This window comes from Colletotrichum fructicola (genome assembly GCF_000319635.2).
Source record: "Colletotrichum fructicola Nara gc5 chromosome Unknown KSG_Nara_v1_contig01, whole genome shotgun sequence".
NCBI classification, from domain to species: Eukaryota; Fungi; Ascomycota; class Sordariomycetes; order Glomerellales; family Glomerellaceae; genus Colletotrichum; species Colletotrichum fructicola.
In genome coordinates this window covers 1,195,412-1,216,752 of record NW_027094051.1, presented here as the reverse complement: position 1 = coordinate 1,216,752, position 21,341 = coordinate 1,195,412, and the positions used below count along the sequence as shown (strand labels likewise).

The window sequence follows — 21,341 nt, the reverse complement described above, 5'->3', positions numbered from 1 at the left end:
AGTGCTGCTAGGATGCTTCTAACACCACAGATGTATCCTTGCGTTTGAAGTCATTTGACAACATACCAGTCCCTGCAATCGCCATGCTACATCAACTCTTTAATGCGTCGTTGAGTCATCGCTCAGTAAAATTGTCCAGCAAGAGGAAGTTATATAATTTTCACAGGCTTGAGCATGTGCTGTGTCTAGGGGCTGTCGTGTAAGGCTGGTGCATTTTGTGGTACAAAATATTACTGCTACCAGAGATTATTAGTACTTGTATTGGAACACTCCAGCGATCAAGATTGATTGCATGTTGAAAGCATTGGTTCTAACGGGAATGTGACAGTAATGTCCTCAGTCGTAATCTCTAAACTTACCTGAGTGCGGAGTGTACCCGGGATGCGGAGTGTACCCGGGATCGTGGGGCTCAGTAGGCGGGGTGTACGAAGCTACCACTGGGGCCGTCCAGGCCAGTGGTACCCCCCAGCAACGTTGAAATGCGAGGGCGGCCATGGTCCGCCGGCTCGGGTATCATGGAAGTTGCGGAAGAAGTGATTGGTGCCGTCAGGATATATTGCTGGGAAATAAGAAATTGCTAATGGTCGCATCTCAGCATCCTCAGTTGGCCTTCTTCGGCGCGCTTGAGTAACAGAGATGTAAGCGAACACAGCTGAGGCGATAGCAACAACAAGGCTTGGCACACCGAAAACAACAGCGATCATGACTTCGGTGGAGATTGACATCTTGAAACGTAGAAAGGAACAAATGAAGAGTATAATAAAAGGATGACCTTTTCTCCTTGATCTCCTTGGAGGTTTTGTGATGCTTTGAAAGAGACTACTCTACTTATGTTATGCTGGAAGAGGAGTGGCCGGTGCTGGAGTGGGCAGAGTTCGGGTCGATATCGTGGGGAGCGGACAGCTGAAATAAGAGGCGCTGTGTGACAACATCGCTGAACCCCAGCGGGCTTTAAGGCAAAAAGGAGAGGCGACAGGTCGATAAGGTATGGGCGGGTACTGCTTCTGCAATCCTTGTCGCAAGCACCCTACGTGCCTACCTTAGACCTCAGCAGTGGGTTGTAGCACCCAGCTCGCTACTCCCGTAATCCCTGTGTCCTTGCAATGTCTTACATGCTCATGCAGAAGACTTCACTTGGTCGGCGTTATGCCTCAAATGGACATCACATCTGCATGCTTCACTAGCCCATTAGAGTGTAGGTACATGCCACTTGCTGCATATGATTAGAATGTGGCGGCTGTGCATTTGTTGCTTATACATAAAACGCTGATGTTGGTTCTCGGCCACCCAGGCACAACCATCGGAGCGAGATGGCCTGCAACTGAAGCCTAGTTAAATGTCACGGCGCGCTGCGGATTCGATTTGCTGCCATTAGCTGTACTTGTGTAGCCTCCAGAGCTTGGTGTTGCTGCATTCGAGTGCGGCGGTCTCGATTCGAACATCTATGGCCATTCGACGGACGCCGAATAAGACTGAGACTTGAAGGGCCAGTGATCGAAGAACGACCGACACACCTTGGAGAAGCTCTGACACAACTAACTGGATTTGGGTGAATCGTGAAAGGGGTGCTGGCATTGGCCTGTGTATCTGCTTAAAATAACAGGCCAGTGTTCACCTGCGGTACAACAAGCTCCGTGAGGGCTTTCAGATGGCCACTGAATAGGGGCGTTCTCGATGAGAGATAATGTTCCAAAATGGTGGAGGCTTTGTGGGGGCTTTTTTTGACAGTGATAGATGATCATCGGCTGGAGATGTCGATGGCCGAAGTCCCGGGGGGGCGGAGAGAAGAAAGCAATCCGAACGGCGTTGTTTGTATGCTTGTCAGAGTTTGTACCAGACAAGACTTCAGTGGCTGCGAACCGGATGATTCAGTGTGGTATTTTGGAACCACAATGACAAGGGGGGTGACCGGCGGTCACCCCCCTGTTAGCGGTGTACCGCCGGAACTCCCAGCCGGGCTCCGGACATCTTATCACTTAACAAGCATTTTGTTTCTATCTTCTTCATTGGTTGGTTAGTGATTTTGCTCTTGATTAGACACTCAGCACAGCCCAAGATCAACAACGCGTTCACGGTAAATAACACCCTCGGGCCACTGGCTACTAAGCATGTAATCGACTCCATAAATATGAGATGCAATTCCGGACCACAACAAAAAGGGATCACGACAACTCAAGTTGCACGACCTCGAGTTATGCCATCTTCCCGACACACCTGTCTTGGTCAGTGTTTCTTGTTTACGTCCTCTCTATTATCCACATCATCAATGCAGTCAGGATTTATCGCCACGCATATCCCGCCCTCACACGCTCTATTTCAACGACCGGCTTGAACGAGCCCTGCGTCTGCAACTATCCAGACAGCCCACGCAGCTTAAGCGCACAAACCTACAAAGCACTATCATCCATCACGATAAAGAACATAGGAAGATGCAGGCTGAGAGAACTACAACACGGGACATTTGCCCTGTACTCGTTCTTTGGAATCATGGATCCACAAATACCGAACACAAAAGTTCATGGATTCTGCCTAGACCTTCTACTATATCCTCGTCAACTTGTGGCGCTGTGATAGTCAGGGAAGATAAGTTCTTGCATTCATCCTCGTTTCACCAGTCTCCTATGTAAGCGCCAATGCACAACGTCGCTTTTCCGTATATCGCTTCCAACAACAAATAACCACCGGAGACTCGGGAAATCGTCACTGCTATCAATTAAAACCATTGTTTGATGCATAGGTATCAATAGCGGCTGCAAGGGTTCTTATTTAGGGTTTCTAGAAACAATGCGCCCTTCTCAAAGATACAATATTGGTAACCAATATCGGTGTAGGAGCAGCCCCTGTCCAAAGACGACATCTAAGATGTCATCTTCTCAGACATTAAAGCCGTTGTCTTGGAAAACCTGAGATGCTTTATGTGCCACCCAGCATGATGATAGAGGCCAGCTGAGTGAGAAGCAGAGTTTGAGGGCTTTTGTGAATGTTCTTCCAGTTGTTAGTGGCGATAGAGTCTTGATGATACATATGAGAGTTGCAGACTGACTGATAACTTGATTTTAAGGTGATAGATTTGAACGCCGCCGAGTTGTGGCTGTGGTCCTACAGGAGGCTGGTCCTACTCTTAGATGAATGGAAATCTGGACGGCGCATGCGATGATGATGACTGGTGTCGTGGGTAAGCTCGCCGCAACGCTGCAATCGAGAAAGGGATAGATACTTGGTTGTGTCGCAGTTCTCGGCTGGTTTTCAACGTCGTCTAGGTGGGGTCTTGCCCTGAGGGTCTCTCTCAAAGTGATGTACGTCAAGACCAAGGAGATGATAGACATGATCAATCCAAGTACTCCAAACAGTATGGCAAGAATAGCTTCATATGAAAGCGACATATTGATCGATCGTTCTTTTTCGTGATGTCGGAGGGGCAAAACGAGAACTTAGAGAGATGGGCAGGAAAGTCTGGCATCGTCCGGGTGGAGAAGTTTAAATACTGTCGAGGGAGGTTTCCAGTGTTCAATGTTGTGACAAGAGGAATTTGCGCAGCGTTCTGTCTCCCGCATGTTGGTCGAGAGAAACGCCAAATTACGTCAACCATACTATGAAGCTTGTGCTGCACTATTTGTGTTCTGCGATATACGCTCCGTTTGGGGATGCCTTCCAATTCATCTATTGATGACATAAAAGAGCAATTTCATCAGACTCGGCTATTGAAAAGCACGCTCAGAGAACAATTTTTAAGCTCAATCTTTTTAGAGGGAAGGAAATCATTATGGGGTTGGACTTGGACATTGATACACGATGAGCTCATGGGCTAATGTCGGCCGGGTAATAAACAACATTCGTAGACAGGGTGGACTATTGATGAGTGGTGCAGTGATTTTCGACTTCATCAAGTCGAGTTACTGCAAAAAGGGCCAAAACTTGACGTTCAGATATCATTCACATGCAGGTCTTATCTTAGTGCGCACAAGTGTGTAGGGTGCCGCGAATGAGCCTTATGAAAACCAGGAGCTTTGGTGTTGGGCGGCTTTCCCCGCTCCATATCCAAAACATTTGATATGACGTCTTGTTTTGGTCGTAAGATGCCTACTGTTTGGGCTGGGGAAGGGTAATCAGGAAGTACTTGACAGGCTTGAGGGCGTACGGCATAACCTGCCTTGTAGGCTGCAGGTTGCGGACTCGTAATGGGATGAAGGTAGGTTCCATCCGGGGCTAGGTGCTGTAGGGGAGGGACAACGAGTGGGAGAGATTCGAAGGAATGATTGTAATGCCGTGTTCTCATCTGCTTTCTTCTGGAGAGGCCTGCTGCACATTGATAAGCCGCCCTGAGTTACTTTTCGGCTGGGATCTACGCGAATGCATGATTTGAAAGGGAGGGCCAGCGACAATGGCTTCCGACACCAGCGCTGCCTCAGGGGGCAAACTCTCAAATACAAAAAATAAGAGCAGAATGATATGGAAGGATAGCGCAGTAATAAAAAGAAATTTTTTGGCGAGGGTTATCAAGGAGAAATATGACTCTTCCAGAAATCTTGCCGAACTCGCCGTGACCGTCCGGGCCAGGTGGGGACAACCCTACCGGTACAGTGTACACGCTAGACCAGGGGGGGGGGCAAGAACCGTTTCTTGCCCCCCTCCCCTTGTCACGCTAAGATGCTTAGTGAGCTCTGCCATTCTCCATATGTATGTAAGGCAGCCAATAGTTCAGCGAGAGAAGGACAAGGGGGAGGGGGCAGCACCAGGTGTTGCCCCCCCTCCCCTGTCAGTTGCTGCCAATCAGCGTTGTCGCAAAGGTCCAACCAGAGCACCCAAGCCAGATCTACTGACTATTTCTGCCAAAGTCATACAACATCTCTATAAAACAGGGTTTACGTTCTTAATCAGTGGAACTTGTTTAAATAGATAGAAGAAATTAGTTTTAGCGGTCGACTGAAACTGAACACTTTATGAAAATCGCAAGAAAGAGTTAGGGCGCAGTTAGTAAAATCGTTGATGGACGACAGTGACAAGGGGGGGGGCCCAAAAACCGTATCTTGGGCCCCCCTTGTCATGTTCGACTGATCCGCGAGCGAACTACCTGTGCAGATAACCATGAAATAAAGACTGGAAGCGGAATTTGTCCCGACCTGAGGATGGAAAAAGAATGCGCGACTAGTTCAACCCAAGGAAAGGGCCAATCATCATTTTTGGATCAATTCACTCGTCAGTCGGAATGGCCCACGAAGCGGCATCAACAGCCCTCGTCCTCAATTTATCAGCAGATGCGCAGCCGCCGAAGAGACACATTGTCAGTCGCGTAAGATCGGGGGTGGTCTTGCGTATGACCTGAGCTCCTGCTCTCGCCTCGACATGCGCAGCCTTCTATTAATGATAACCATTGGCTGTGAGCCAGAGATAGTCAGGCAGACAACATCAAGGCCACAAGGTCTACAAATAATGCGAGAGAACCTGATGTGCTGAAAATGAGTATGACATTAAACTTGGGCACCAATGAGCTGTGAATGTCAGCCTGCGGCTCTGGACCAGGTTGGTCTACACTGACTGCACACAGTCGTAGAATAAAGGGGGACACTGGATGGAAGGAAAAGGGGAAAGAAAAGCGCAAACTTGGCGGCATCTATCAGACGACTGGTCGTAACACGCATCAATGAGATAGGCTTGACCATAACTCACGATAGTCAGTGGTGTGAAAGCGCATCGTTGCTGTCTCTAAGATGCTGGGGCAGGTGCAGCACTTACAGCTCACCACCCACTCGAGACGCCAGCAACAGCGGTTACGCCCAATTCGGCAACATAACCCAGGCCTCCTTACATCACCGCCGCCTTTTCACCAATACCATTTTCAGAAGACCATTCCTTCAGGGTCTTCAGGGTGTTCAGCCAACACGCCGCACTACGACGTCCTGAATTGTGAGTCAGAGCTGCACGAACAGCATCCACTAGCCAATTTACCCCATTGTGCACATCCGCCCAGTGTCTCACCGCGCTGAGACCTGACGAATCTCATTCTCAACGCCATATCATGCTCTCACTGCTGCATCTACAACTTCAATATATTAGGCGCTTTCACCTATACCTACGGACCCCCTACTTGGCTAGCCAATACCTCAACAGGTGAACCTCTACCAACAACTAGCCAATTCCTGACTTGAACAAGTTTTTACAACACTGACTTGTTCTGTTGTAGGAAATATAAATGTAGTTAGAAGAGAGCCCGTATCTGATCTGGACTCATTCGGTTTCACACCAAACAGGAGTCTCTTTCCCTCTTATTAGGGGCATGTTCATAATGGCTGGCGTGTGTCTTGAGGGGGGGAGGGTTGTGTTTTTATAAAAAAAAGGAAACGAGCATCAGATGAGAAATATGTTCCGCTCATATACGCACAACACTGCGAAGTAACAGCTGTCTGGGCAAGAGTTTGCAGCACGCGAGGGCAATTGCCATGCACAGTCCAACAGCTGTCTGGAGTCATTCAATCTACTGCTACTATGAATTTGAATAAAATCTTGCCCAGCAAGATTCAAACAAATAAAATCTAATTTATGGAAGAACGAAATGGCGGGGTCAAGGAAAGCCACCCCAGGAATATGCACAGAGCCCAAGTTCTCTCCTAAAGGAAATGTGTCCATGGAAAGCCACACGCCCACAGCTCCAGTTAATATGCTGAATGTCTAAGATCCCAACCGAATACCACCCACCACCGCCCGATGTATAGTAGCGCCGCTTCCGTGTTGACATATAACATTGGAGAACCAAATACAGTTTTGATATGGAAGGTAGGAGTCAACTTGATCCTAATTGTCAGTGAATCATTTTGACCAGCGAACAACATGCAACGAATGATAGTTGCTGAGAAGACTTACCAGTACAATCTTCAGTCAGAGTTCGCACCATTGCCGGTGCCTGATTCAAGGTCGTGTGCGAACGAAAGGCGGTCGGCAATGGTCGTGACTGTGTTCGAAACACTTTGATTGATATCGTTGGCCCGAAAGCTCACGTGTAGTTCACGCAGTAGATTAACGCAGTAGCTGCGTCGGCACTGAAAGAATAATGGCCATCTGGCCGCGGGTTGACGGTAAAATGCTGGTGGTGTGGACACAGCTGGAGGTTTCTGTGTGAGGATATGCACCGCCAAGGGACCAAGAAAACTCGAAAATAGGGTTAAGACACCAAAAACGACGTTAATAATTGCCTCGTGAGATAATGCCATGATTGAAAACTACGCGAAGCAGCGAAAAAGATTGGTTTTGGGCAGATTAGATTGCAAGAATGATGAAGATCGCCACAAGAGGGTATCAAACAAGTAACTTTGGAGTTGCCTGGAAATATGTGCTAGCGCCAACATTTTTCAAAGGGGCTGCCATGTTATATACCATATGGCGCTGTCGTCTGAATCTTGAAATCTTTTGAAAGTGGCCGTGGAGGCTGGCGTATGCCCTCAATTCCCCGGACAGCGCCATGCGCCTCGTTGGGTCTTTTCCAGCTCGATTAACAAGCCAATCATAGTCGCACTAAGCCCTGAGCTGTGTAAGCGGCGTTTACGTGCGCGCAGCCGCCACACTGTAGAAGTACGACTGCCGGGGTTTGCCGGATGAGCCGGGTGCGTTTCCACTCAAGTAATCACCGCGCCCACAACCTTTTGACTGAATGTCGATGAACGGGGACATACCGGGTGACGTGATTGGTGAATAGGGTGGTAAGTCCAATCGGAACTGCCAGCATGCGCCACGTCCAAGATCCGTAGGTAAACCCGCTCAGTCCGTTGCGTTTCCCGAGCCCTCCCCAAGCTTATTTCTCCATGGACTTGGGGAGGATTGGACATATGCTGTCTTCCTTTTCAATTGCGGAATGTTTTCATCCAACCCCGACCTGCAACAATTGGGATAGTTGGTATCGTGGTTGGTTGTTACCACCTGAAAAGACTGAAGTACCAGATTTACTGGCACGGAAGGTTAAACCATCATTGCGTCAGGGGCGGCAATGGTCAGGCGAAGCCGAGCATTCTTGACCCTTTTCTCCTAGATAGAGTCAAGGCTGCGGCAGAACTGCTTTGCTCCGACTGAATGCTGCCCTGGCACTGGGCAGTCATCTATTTCGGAGCCGAAGAGAAGGGGGTGGGGGGTCAGCAATCCTACAGATGTGTGTCAGCATGAAGTCAAGGCTGGAAACGAACACGTTCCAAAGACGGACTGAAAGAAGCATGCGTGATTGGTTCAACGCAAGAAAACAGCCAATCATCATCCCAGATTGATGTGAGCGGGCAGCCAGAACAGCTGGATGCCGGCATTGATGTCCGCGTTGGATATCGGCGTTGAATCCCATGGCATAGCTGCATCAACATTTCTCCTCCTCGACCCGTCAGATTCACAGCCCTCAAACACACATATTTGCGGTGGCGTAGAATTGCGTGTGGTCTTGCGCATGACCGCATTCTGCTCCCGCCTCAAGAAGGCAGCCTTGTGGCTGTCATTGTGAGTCAGAACTGTTCAGAGAGACAAGATCCTAGCCTAGAACGACTACCACAGAGCCTGGTATGCCGACAAAAATTGTGACATGAGACTCGGGGATCAATGGGTTTCGGAGACCAGAGTGTAGTCATCGAGACTGGTTGGCTGTTATTATGTCGACTGGCCTAGAAAATAGTGCGAACACCTTGTGGGAAGAAAGGGGGGAATCCTCCAAGCCTGACGGTCCATGCGGAATAATCGTTCACAACATAGTACCAATGGGATAGGTTTTGGTACAGCCCACGACAGTGAGTGGCCTATCGCCCGAAGCCCATCGTGTGTCTATTCCTCTTTATGGATGCACTGCACTCTCGTGCATCGCGGCTGCAGGAGTTGCGGAAAACGAAAGGCAGATCTTGCGACGCTGAGCTTTTGATGAGAGCGCGGCTGTCAGAGAAAGGGGACTACCGAAGCAATGAACCGGCTTGAGCTTCAGGTCTGCTTTAATGTGGAAAGGGTTGACGCTTCCCTTCCGCCAATCCAGGAAACGGCGTCGGAGGTGGGGCCGAGAATTTCAACCGCGTCCGGAGGTCCACACTCAATTTCGGCACTTAAAGGAGGAGCCGGAAAATGAGGGCGCCGGGGCTGTGGGCCAATACTTAAGGCGAATAGATTGGAAGCCAACCTACGACCATGGTCGATTACGGAGATTGGTATGGAACCAAGATCCATGCCAGTAGGCAAACTCGTACTTGACCAGACCGCGGCTGCCATGCAGAACTATCCCATGAATACTGGTCCGGTCGATAACAATTAGAGACCGCCCATTTTTCTTATGCCAGAGCGACTGCTTTTCCCGTGTTTCTACATCTTAATCTACTTTACGGTCTTCGTCGTTATTATGACTATCGTCGTCATCATCGTCGTCGTTGTCGTCGTGCGTAGTACGAGTATTTAATCAAGCACACAAAAACATAGCCGCTCAGACCTAGGAGAAAATAGCCGGTCCCGAAAATTATTATACTGAAAACGTAATCATTCACGTGTTTTGCATGACGAGGTTGCCTCCGCTACAGACAGCACTGGAATCTTCCATTAAGAGTCAAGTGACAGAGAGAAATATCCCAATGAGGCCCAAGTTGATAGAGGGCAAAATTCGCGATTGCGACTACGTTGTAGTCTCTTTCTACACCTGCCCTACTGTGGAAAATCTTTGACAGCTGTGCGATGACCTGCGTAGTTTGCGTTGTCGAACGCTTCATCCAGTCGACATCAATTTCTGCTTCAGATCTCAATTCGATCACTATTTTGATTACCACGTACCTACAGGTCAACCGTTCCGTTTACCCTACCATGGAGTGATTCACCTTTTCCGGCCAGGAGACGCGATCTACGCCGTCAGCATCTGTCTTTACGCGCTGTTTTCCTGCGACATTGCATCCGGCGCCTTTTCCGAACTCGAAACTGCGTCTGCACCACAGGTGTGCGAGCTTTGCTGACTTGAGACCTATATCAAAGACACCAATAAGGGAATGTGGCCTTAGACAAGAGACGTCTTAATATCAGAGGTTCAGTATTTGACTTGTATTAGTTCTGGTTACTATTTCCATCGGCCGAATGCATCCGATATCATGTCCAACATAGTTCGGCAACGAACAGCAAATCTGCCAGCGAAGGCATTGGTTGCGACTACTCACCGCGGCGCAGATTGCCGCGTCTCGCAGCTACGGAACTTGGAACATGCCGAACCACTGCAAACGCTTCGCAGCTTGATATTTCTGAGGAAAATAACCCGAGGATTCATCGGCAAAGTTCCTAGAAACAATTGATTGCGACAAGCTGATTTTTTGAAAACGGTTCACCTGCAACATTGCAATCTCACGGCTGACCAATTGATAACCTGGTTTTTGCATCTTGCCCGAATGCAAGCCTCTGAATCATATTGTAGCGAGCGTGACTACGATGGCAGGGGACTAGTGCGCTGATCAATGCTGACCCTGGGGAACTTTTGGAAAACCAGCTCTTTGGCCTGGAAGTCAGGGCGCAACCGCCGACTTGAATGGAAACTCGGCAGGCAAATGATTTACCGTTACCTATCGTAACTTGGAGTTTTCTGATGATACTCAGTGCAGAACACATTCTGTACCGAATACGACTCAGCGTATTGCTTCATGATTCAAACGACTCATCAGTGATTCCTGAATAAGTGCTCTACACCAGTGCCCGGGGATGATTGGTACGAGAAGGTTTTCTACCATGCAGGTGAAGGACAATCCTCATCTCACGATTCGCGTCTGCATGTCAGCAAATATTCTGCCCCGGAAGGAACAATTTGCCTGACTTGAGGTGTGGCTGTTGCGTGCACACTGAGAAACACCCTCGCTCAGTGCAGTTGTGAATAAGGGCTGCTGCGCTAGAGGTTGCCTCCCAAAAGGTGACATTACAGCGAGCGTACAAATCTCGCAGCTTGGTGATACCCTCCCTCGCACCCCCCAAGCAGCCAAAACATGATGAACAGTTATTCAACCGTCGGTCGAATTAGAAATTGCTGCCCTCCAGTGCCGAAGGGCAGCCGTTACAGCCTATATTCCGCGCAGTAATACAGCTCGCGGATAGGTCGGTCTAGACTGCGTCGCACCCATTCAACTCCAATGAGTCGCATGTAGTATCAGATGTGGAAAATTTCGCCGTACTGCCGTCCAATGTCCTGACAAAGCGGGCACCGCCAGCTTGGGTCGGGCCCGGCGCTCCAGTCCCAACTCCGGTCCCGAGGACACACCAAACTTTACTTTCATGTGTCAGGTCCCGGCCGAAATTTCTAGACCCTGAGATGGTGGCAGCAGTTCTTGAATCAACTCAACTTGCCAGCTTCACGACATGGCACCCGCTCAATCTTTCGCTGACGTTGGAGACAGAGGCAGAAAACCTTTCTGGATATTCTATCATTTCACCGACATATGTTCGTTTTCGTCAAATGCAACTTGGGGGCGGAAACCGCTGTGACAAGATAACACCCGTTGCATCAACCATATCACGAGGCCAACATCTCCGGAGCATTACCAAATCCCGAGTGTACGAGAACCCCGTATACGGTATAGCGACGTCTAATAAGAGAATTCGACAGTTGGTTTCAACGTGGGAACGCCAAGCGCCGTAGCATCGAGATCTGCAAAACTGCCATATTAGAGGCTGATATAGCCATTTCCGATAATATCTCCATAAAACACCAGAAACTCATCACGAACTGGTCCCCGAGGCGGAAACTTTGTTGACATTCTCTCCATAATTCTCGAAACCGTCGGCGTTCTCTCTGACGACTAACAACGTGATACGCGGCTAAAAGCGCATGAATCGTCGCGTTGGTCCGCGTATAGGGCTGGGGTTGGGGAAAACGGCACACACCGGTGTTATCCCGAGTGGATCTGCGTACGACTTCACTACTACAGCTCTGAACTGTAATCCGTCCTGTTGATCGAACTTAAGGTGAGTGATCGTTCTCCAGCTCGACTGAGATGCCAGCCGCCTACTTTATCTACACCAGTTTGCCAGACCGACCCGAGGCAGTCGGAACAGCCCCGCTGCCGGAAACAGGAAAGTGGGATGCACGGGTTCCGTGCCGACCCCGACACCAGGACCAGCGCGTCGGATTCGAGTTTCCAACGGCGTTCTACAGCGCATGTCACCAAGGAGTCTTATTCAGAACCCTCGTCAGAGTTCGACCAGCGACAACGGCACTCCCTGCCCCCATGACTGTCAGCGGCCGATGGCATTCCTGCAGAGAGCAGTTCTCGATGTGCTGCCCAGCTGCCCAGTGCCGCGTTGCCGTGGCTGGGATCTTCGTACTGGGTCCGGCAGTCACATTGAGTCTATCAGGCTTTCGTTCCCAGTCGAATGGTATTGTCGCTCTCGCATGCCACGGCCGGTGCGTTTACGACATTCACGTAATTAGAGTTCTACTGCTTCTCGCCGTACCCCACCTGCGGAAGCAGCTTGTCACAGAGCTACCCCAACTCAGGGAGTTCTGTCGGCGTATCCCACCTGCTCGTCCCACCCGCGCGGCACGCCTTACCTGAGAACCGCTGCGTGATTCCAGAAACGAATTCGAAAGGAGTAGTCCGGCGAGTTGATATCGCGAGTCGTGCCCCTGCACTGCAGCACTGCAGGTCATCGCATGTCAGAGCAGAAGGTTTGTTGTCTATCTCATCCGTAACTCGTCTGTCTGCTTTCCACGCGAGACACGTTCATGGATGGAATGCCGGAAAGGTGGATTGCCTCAACTGGAAAGAGGAGATGTAAGCGCCAAAGAAATAACCAAATTAGGTCACTGCTTCAGCCAGTCTGATAATGGCAAACTCTCAGTCTCGGTATCGAGTCCCGAAAGCCACGACTGAAGTAAAGATCGTAATCAAGAGCCTCATTGGCCGCGCCGTATTGACAAGCTTGCGGAACTGTTCGTAGTTGTGAGAACATAGGATGAGAACCTATTCATCGGGTTGCCTTACAGCCTATCGACGTTTGAAAGTGGAGGAAATGTTGGGACGGGGGACACTGGCCTGAGAACCGGCCACTATAGAGTTTAACATAACAGTGAATCAATGAAACAAAGTTAATCGCACGCTGCTCTGACGGAAGTGTTCAGTCTGCCTTCATATTTGACTCACGTAACATCAGCCGAAATCCCACATACCACATTAAGGCATTTGCCGTCATCGATCGCGATCGCGAAGTCACCCCTCTGCCAGGAAGTAGCGGAGTAAGCCGCGTCCCCTGATCGACAGGTTGCCAAGTCTCTATGATTAAGTACTCGCCTGTCTGCATTGCTTGTCAAGTTGCCAATGGTTTCACTGTCAACTTGTCCGCATCATCAATGGCAACCCGTACACCTATCCAAGACTCAATCCATGCCTTTAGCCGCAAGCAACGGAAAGTACGGCAGTCATGTAACGCGTGCAGTTCTCAGAAGATCCGGTGCGGTAAACAACGCCCAAAGTGCAGTCGATGCACGATGAAGGGGCTGTGCTGTGAGTATGGCATGTCGATGCGTACCGGGGAGCGCCCTCGTGTAGTTGCTTCTCCCATCGTGCAACGAGAGGCGGGCAACACGACCCCGATCTCATCGAGAGACGCTCCACAGTCGACGATCGAGAATACATTTACTCTCACGCAAATGGACCACTCCTCGGACCCCACTGCTGGAACAGCCCAAATAGACGACGTCCAAGATGACATCGACTGGGTCCTGCAGGCAACTCGCCTAAGCAATGCAGGAACACCCGAATTCGGACTTCCAAATGAGCAAGAGGATTCTCTCAATCAATCGTACGGCCTGCTACCTACGCCATCTACCCAAGAATACAGCTTCAACAACTTCAATCAGGATCACGGCCTTCAGTCCCTCGAACAGCAGCAACCGACTAGAGACCTTTCAGGCAGCGTGGACAGTCGACGAAGTTCATCCATCGACTGTGACGCATTCCGGCCCAGCAAAGTCCACGACTGCACCACCGAGGCTCTGATGCTAGTTGCTGATTTTCATGTCTTGGCAGCTGGCTGCTTAACTGCAGCGAAAGACCCCATTTCTCCATTTAATCTGGGGTGCTACACTGAAGACACTCCGAGAGAGATGGGGACAGTCCTGTCGGAAAACCGAAAGGCCCTGAAGAGGCTCGACAATTTGCTCGACTGCCGCTGTTCTACCAGGCAGGAGGTTTTGGTCTTAATCTACCTGGCCATCGCCAAAGCTGTAGAGTGGTATGCGGCGGTGCTCGGTAGCGACGACGATGAGGCGTCGCAGGAAGACGACGATCCAGCCACACCCCGGATGTTCAGACGGATCGCGAGAACCAGTTCATTCATGGGAAGCTATTCTTTGGACAACGACGCCCAGAGACTAGTCAGTGCGCACCTTGTCTTGACTCAGCTAAAGGATCACGTCCACCCTCTCTTGAAGAGATTGCGTCATAGACATCCGTCAACGTCGGCATCAATGGCGGACGATTCCTCGGAGCCGTCCACCTCCGGCCGGCGTACTTCTAGCGTTATCGAACATCACCACCTTGCTCTTTCGGAGGAGCTCAACCGGATTTCTGCGAAGGCAAACACCATCAAGCAAATTTGTTAAACATTTCTTTTCATCTGTTGGGGGTCTTCGATTGTTTTTGGTATTTTGAGTTATAATTAGGGGACGGGCAAACAGAGCCATGGATGCGAGCTGGAGAATCTCACTTGAAACAGCAGTGGACACTTAGCATAGGAATGGAGGCATGAGCATATCAGCGGGTCGGCTTTTAGGCATATATGATACCAGGTTGCTATTAGGCATATTGGCGCGGGGAATCGATCTGTACAGCATCTTTGTTGCTATTAGGCATTGGCTCGAAGCGGGTTGGAGATATCCTTTGTGGGCAGTTAGTCCCATTAGTCGCGATGGGGTTTCCACGTCGGCCTTTTGGTTTCGGAGTTGAAGGTTATTCTGAATTTTGGACATGTTATTTTGGGAGTCAAATGAGAAACGGCCAACTTCTGATAAAATATAAAAGACAAATATACTATGGAATAATTCATTAGGTGCCTCATGAACATTCAAACGTTCTTTCTATGTCCCAGATGTGTGCATTAGCAGTCTCTCTGAAATCTTTCGTATCATTCAAATTGCTATTTACAAGGAAGAATCAGACCGTGTGATCTCAATCAGTGAGAGCTCGCCTTGGTCTGGACGATGGATCCTATGCACTCGCAACTTAGGCGTCACAGAGCTGCACAAGTCTTCAAATGCTGCTCTAGTTCTCTCGCGGCCGTTCAGATTCATGAGCATCAACATATCACGGTCACTGGAATTGTCAGCTCAATCTCTGTTAGATGTAAAAGCGGTGAACTTACTGCATCCGGCGTTCTCTCTCGCGGCTTTCCGTTCCAGGGTCTGGAACGACAACCTCGTTGACGATGATCCGGTCTTGTGGCCGCAGAGCAGATGCAAGGCCTTGCAGGATGTTCCGCGCATACTTGTCGCTCCAGTCATGGAGGATGAAGCGACAGAAATAGGCAATGCCCTCGTTGTCAGCCACATCATGAGGCGGCTGCGGCGTCATAAAATCGTGGGGCCTGTACATGATGCGCGACTTGAAAGCCTCTGGGCAGGACTTTTCGCCAACGGCTACGGTCTCCGGCAAGTCCTGGACCTCAAATCGAAGCTTGGGGTACTTCTCGGCCAGCGCGATTGACACATGGCCTGGACCGCCGCCGACGTCAACGATGAGATGCCCGGACTGATCCAACGTGTGCCAGGGATACCCTCCGTTCACCGCATGGCGGAAATCGTAGGCACCTCCCGCGGCAATTCCGCGCATCGCACGGGCGAACATCTCATGCAGTTGAGTCCCGTCGGCCTCGCGGAATCGTTGGAATTGGGAGATTTTGCGACCGATGGATACCCCGTAAGGAGCCTCATCGGCCTCCATGCTGTAGCCGTACTGTTCAAGAGCCTTCGGGATGGAAGCGCCCGCGGGATACGCGATGGTTGCGCTGAGATCCATCCAAGCCTCTAGATCAGGATCGGTGACCAAAAGCGCAGATGTGGGGTTGTGCGCTACCAGCCCACCGGGTTGAACATCGAACAAGCCGTAAGACGTGGCATGCTCAAGGATACGCGCAACAAGCGCCGGTTGAATCTCAGGCTTGCCGACGGCTTGAGAGATCGCCGGATATGTGGTGGTCCCCTTGAGCGGGACGTGGCTGGCGAACTTGTACTTGAGAATCACCTGAAAGGAGGCCGAAGCACAATGCTCGAAACTCAATGCCAGCAACTGCTCCCTTGGACCCCGGATAAGCCGAATGAGCTGCTCCGCAGCGTCAACGATGGCGGCCTTTGCGTTGAAGTATGGCGCATTCTCGAGAGTCAGGTCAAGGTTAGGCGCGGGAGCCGAAGAGGATGGTTGTGGGAGCCGACGCTTTTCGCAGAACTTCGTTATATCCGCCGCTGCTGAATGAATCGACGACACAAGCTCAAAGAGCTCGTCTTTTTGGGCGGCGCTAGGCATGACTGAAGAATTTGGGGAAATGGGGAAAAATGGACGATCTTCTTTTTGCAGGGGTGTGGGTTGTCAATGCGTTCCAGCCAACAACGTTAAGCACTTAATGTTGAGAGGTGAGACTGTGGACTTGGTTTCTCTTTTTAAGACGGGTTTACATTGACGGATCGCGAGCTCCCCGTGAAAGTTTCACGTAGGCAGTTTTCCCACTCAACAACACAGCGTTCACGGTTCGCGATCATCGTGGGCTCTTCGTCCGGGCTTCTGTCATCTTGACTTTTCTGTCATCCAACGGTTACCGCGACACGGAAAATCAAGGCATCCCACAGATGTAGGAGCGGGAAGCCGCCCTCGTGGTCTGTCTCGGCAACCTTGCGGGGACCGCGGACGAGGTACACAGACATGGATCATTAATCCCCAATATCAAGAAGGTTTAGTTAGCGTATCAAGAAAGCTTCTTTGGAAGAAACCGATACCGACAATCCTAGCCTGAACCAATCAGACAGGTCCGTAGAGAATAGTCCTACGCAGTATTATCTGGTGGTCCGCCGTTCATCCGTACGAACGCCCGTACGCCCTAAGCGAATTGTTCCGTATGATCTCATGACTTTCCAACTGGTTGGCGAACCATTTGCCTATCCCATCACTAAAAAGCTTATTTTTGAAGCAGTATCCATCCCACACAACCCCCACCTATCGCAGGCACCCCCTCGGCATCTGAATATACTTCATTCGTTCCAGACTTCTTGTCCCCTTCTGTAGGAAGATCACCGACCACAAGCCTTCTCGTAGGCAAGCAAAGATATCCTAAACAGGAAGATATTCCACATATTTACAAAGGGCCCGTCAGTCAGCAGCATGCATTTACTCCAATTAAATGTTGAATGTCCTGCCTCCAGCCCCAAGCGCATGAACATATGGTATCTCCGGATGTTTGGAAGGCTGTACGCATCGGCGTTGTCTTACGGGCTTTCAATAGACAAAGATTCTGTTCTTGGTGATCTATTTCATTGTTGATGTGAATGAAGGAATTGAAGTCCATGCGGTTTCTATTCTTGCGCATAGATGGCACAGCATCTTGATAGAATGGGAACGTAATGTCCCGGCAGCCTCCCACATACCGGATTACCGATTACTCAAGTACATCCGGCGATTCCAAACTTTGGCCAGGTGCCAAAGACTTTCCCGCAATATTGATCCCCGTCAAGATGACAGACCACCCGACGCTCGGTAGATCCCACGTGTCTCTTTACCCCAAGTAGCCTGGTGAAACATTGTCAGGACATTGAAGCACTGATTCAAGTCTGCGACAGTAGTCCATGTAGCCGAGTCTCTAATGCAGAGTAGAAAGGCCCTTCTAGTGAACCTACGCATCGGTCCCGCACAGCCATATCCCAACTCGACAAAATCGGCGAATCCGCCCCGAGAAGTGGAGCCACGTCTTCCAACTATCGGCGTTGAAGCCCCGATAATCGTTTCTTGTGATTGCGATCTCGATTGGATTGCTCTTACCTTTCGTAGTAACGGCCCTCGACTAATACATCGAGATCTACGCGGTTTCAAATCCTCTAAACGAGAAAGATCGCGATTGCACAGAGCCCCATAGGTGGCTTCACTTTGTAGCTCGAATCAGGACCAGCCAACTGAGCCGATTAAGAGTTGGTATGATGTTACAGGCTCAACACGCAACTTATGGTTCTTGGAAACAATTTTACAATACGAGTAAACTAAGATCTAAGGAGAAGTCCAGAAACATTCCAATGGGCTCATGATCGCGATCGTCCACCTAGCAGCCCGTCCAGGGCTTGCAGTCTACCAAAGACCGCAGACCAAACATCTTCTGTGAACCTATTTCGCTATGCTTGATACTGCGATGAGCTCGATTGCGCATGCCTTCCTCAAATGCCCCGACAGCTTGCGAGGAAGGTGATCCCTGAGTGGCAGTGAGAATCTTGGCTAGACTAGCAGCATCGCAAATTGCGGTCTGGGCCCCAATCCCACCACACGGGCTCATGGGATGAACTGCATCACCAAGTACCGTCACCATGGAAGAGGGCTGCCATGCGGGAACTTCTGGGACCGAAGATACAACACGTATGAGTGTTGCTTGCCGCGTGTCCTGGAGTTCGAACACGCAGCGGATGGAAGGGTGCCACTCCTCTGTGATGGCCAAGCTAAGTTTGGCAGCGTCGTTTGGGACTTGTCCTGATGTCAGACCCCCTACTTTGGATGCCGAGGTGCCATCGGGAAATCGAAAGCGGGGCTCAGGGCCGATGAGTGCCCAGTAGAGATAGTCTTCAGGCAAGGAATGTTGCGACCGGCTGGCCTTGCTGAACCGAATAGGTTCTAACAGGAGGGTGACCGGAGAGTCCCCGATGAAGCAAGACTGGAGCATGGGTGCGTGGTCGGAGACAACTGTCATCCACCTAACTCCTTTCTCCGGGAACTTCGCAAGTACCTCTGGGGTAAGGGGTGTCTTTCCATAGATGCATGCGGCGCCGGTGTCCTTGAGTAGAGACTTCGGGATGTGATTGCGGCGGATCACCGAGTGTAAGCCATCAGCGCCCACGATGAATCGGCCTTTGACTGTATGGCCGTCCTTGAAGGTAGCTGTGACCACGCCACGCTCAGCATCGGTCTTGTATGAATCAAGCTCTTTCCCGAAGAAGATGTGCTCTTCAATACCGGCCATCAGAATCTTTCGGAACGATGATCTGTCAACGCAATAGTGCGGGTTGAGACCGATTTTGCCGCTCAAGCCTCCACCAGACCGGCTTTTGATGACCATGCCCGTGAAGGGGTCCAAGTCTGTTTCCCCGATTGATAGAGTAGCGCACGAGGTTTGGAACATCTCGTACACAACCTTGGGCAGAATATCGGAGAGCGCCTCAGCGGCATCGCCCTGGAGCTTCAAGCGGTATCCCTGTGGGCGCGAGTCGACTGCTGGATCGCGCTCGTAAACCCGGAAGGGGATTTGGCTTTTCCTCAATGCCTGGGCCAGGCACAGACCGCTTATTCCCGCCCCGATGATGAGGACGGGCTGATCCGCACTTGTGGGTGTGATCGGGCTTTTGGGTGTGCAACCGTTGCGCAGATCGGACGCTGACTCTTTGAAAGGGTTGCCGTTTGTGGTAGGCTTCAGCTGAACTGTCAACAGCCCCATCACGCTATCTTCAGGCTGTTCCAGATGCATTATTTGCATCCCGACCTCGTTGAGCAGAACTTTCCAGTCATCGAGCTCGCGCTCTCTGGCGTTGAAGACTTGCATCATCATGAGATCGCGTACTCTCAGCTGCTGCTCATGGAGGACTGTTGTTGAGCCTGGTGGAGGGAGCAGTGTATCCATGATCACCACACGGGCATTGGGCCGCTTCTCCAGCACTTCGCGAAGTTGCTGGAGAATGATGCGGGCATCTCTGTCCGGCCAATCATGGATGATCATTCGAAGGAAGTAAACATCTGCATCGACCACAGGCTGGGCCTTGAAGAAGTCGTGTGACATGAACTGGATCCGCGACTTGACCGCGGGGTCAAGCTTGTCGTCTGCCTCAAAGGCTTTCTGGGCAGTTGCAACGGTTTCCGGCAAGTCCTGAACGACAAACTCAAGGCGCGGGAACTTAGTCGCGACTTGCGCGGCAAGTTGGCCGTGAGATCCCCCCACGTCAACAACCTTGGCGCCATCGGGGAGAGAGCCCCAGTCAAAGCTCTCAACCGCGTGGGCCAAGCTCCACGACCGGGAAGCGGTAACGTTGCGCATGTAGTCGGAAAATACCGATGTCAGCTCCGCGTTCTTACGGATGTGGTCGAAAAACGGGTCCGGGGTGTCAAGGGCCAGGTTGAAAGCCGTCTGGTCTTTGGCGTCGGTATCACCCCATCGGCGAGTGGCGTCGGCGAATCGATACGCCACCGGCATGGAGTAGTTCATCATCCAGCGTGCCCAGCTCATGAAGTTGTCATCCCGCAGGAGGAGAGATGACGCGCGGCTATGAGCTACGTGGCCGGGGAGGGGCTCCTCGAGGAAGCCGTTGACTACGGCCATGCGTGCAACACCTTTGAGATGCTTCACAGGAACACCCGCGTCGGCTGCCAAGGTGGTATAGGCGATGGACCCTGTGGCAGGAAGATGATGGAGAACATTGAGATCCACCAGCCAGCGTACACAGGTCAATTCCTGATACTGTTCTCACTGTAAGCAAGTAAATGAATGAGAAGTAACACTATCTCAGACTTACGCTGTTGGCTAAGTGCTCAAGGTATCCATCCGCGGTGGTGGCAAGTTGGAGTAACTTAGTGGCCGACTCAATAAGCTTTTTCCGCGGATACTGAATCGAAGACCTCGAAGTATCTTCTAGCAAGCTAGCCAGTGTAGTTTGGCCGGATGCACCATTGTGCGACTCTGTATCCAGGTGACGCAGCAGCTCCGGGCCGTGTAACCCAATCTCATCCAGAGAGCTCTTGAGTTTCTGGTACAGATCCATTGTCAAAACAAACAAGAGTGATGTTTTCAGCGGCTGAATGAATGATAGGATGATGATTGTGAACCTGAAAGAGGGAATGATTGAGACGGATGTGTTTTGTTGACGGTCCCTTGAGTCTGGGTTGCGAAAAGTGGGCAGACGAAAGTCATTGTGTTTCGGGGTATTGAATATAATGCCCCCTCGGGAACCTGAAAACCGCAACTACGGGGACTCGGTAACACCAACTACACGATGGAAAAAGCCGAGTCATCTCATGATGTCCAAATTATCTCTTAAAGATGCATGAAATCTCCAGACGACGAGAATTTACTTCGTCATCAGTCGTCATCGAACGAATGAAGTCTTCGATTTATATCAGCTACGTTTGAGTTCGGATGCAAGTCATCTTTCATCT

The 21,341-nt window shown here is 50.7% G+C and overlaps 4 protein-coding genes across 4 annotated transcripts; 1 reads left to right on the top strand and 3 right to left on the bottom strand.

The window, feature by feature from the left end:
- Positions 1–230: 230 nt before the first annotated feature.
- CGGC5_v000364 (uncharacterized protein) lies at positions 231–725 on the bottom strand (the record flags this gene model as incomplete). Its single annotated transcript, XM_066150664.1, has 4 exons — positions 231–236; positions 360–408; positions 463–622; positions 686–725. 4 exons carry the CDS (start codon positions 723–725, stop codon positions 231–233), a joined length of 255 nt encoding a protein of 84 aa, XP_066009754.1.
- A 12,722-nt stretch (positions 726–13,447) lies between these two features.
- aflR (Sterigmatocystin biosynthesis regulatory protein) lies at positions 13,448–14,563 on the top strand (the record flags this gene model as incomplete). Its single annotated transcript, XM_032036955.1, has 1 exon — positions 13,448–14,563. The coding sequence occupies one exon, from the start codon at positions 13,448–13,450 to the stop codon at positions 14,561–14,563; it is 1,116 nt and encodes a 371-aa protein (XP_031884274.1).
- A 537-nt stretch (positions 14,564–15,100) lies between these two features.
- On the bottom strand, positions 15,101–16,478 carry aurJ-0 (O-methyltransferase aurJ; the record flags this gene model as incomplete). Its single annotated transcript, XM_032036954.2, has 2 exons — positions 15,101–15,272; positions 15,322–16,478. The coding sequence occupies 2 exons, from the start codon at positions 16,476–16,478 to the stop codon at positions 15,101–15,103; spliced, it is 1,329 nt and encodes a 442-aa protein (XP_031884275.2).
- A 1,777-nt stretch (positions 16,479–18,255) lies between these two features.
- On the bottom strand, positions 18,256–20,947 carry aurJ-1 (O-methyltransferase aurJ; the record flags this gene model as incomplete). The annotated part of the gene is made up of 2 exons (XM_032036953.1): positions 18,256–20,646; positions 20,702–20,947. 2 exons carry the CDS (start codon positions 20,945–20,947, stop codon positions 18,256–18,258), a joined length of 2,637 nt encoding a protein of 878 aa, XP_031884272.1.
- Positions 20,948–21,341: the final 394 nt, after the last annotated feature.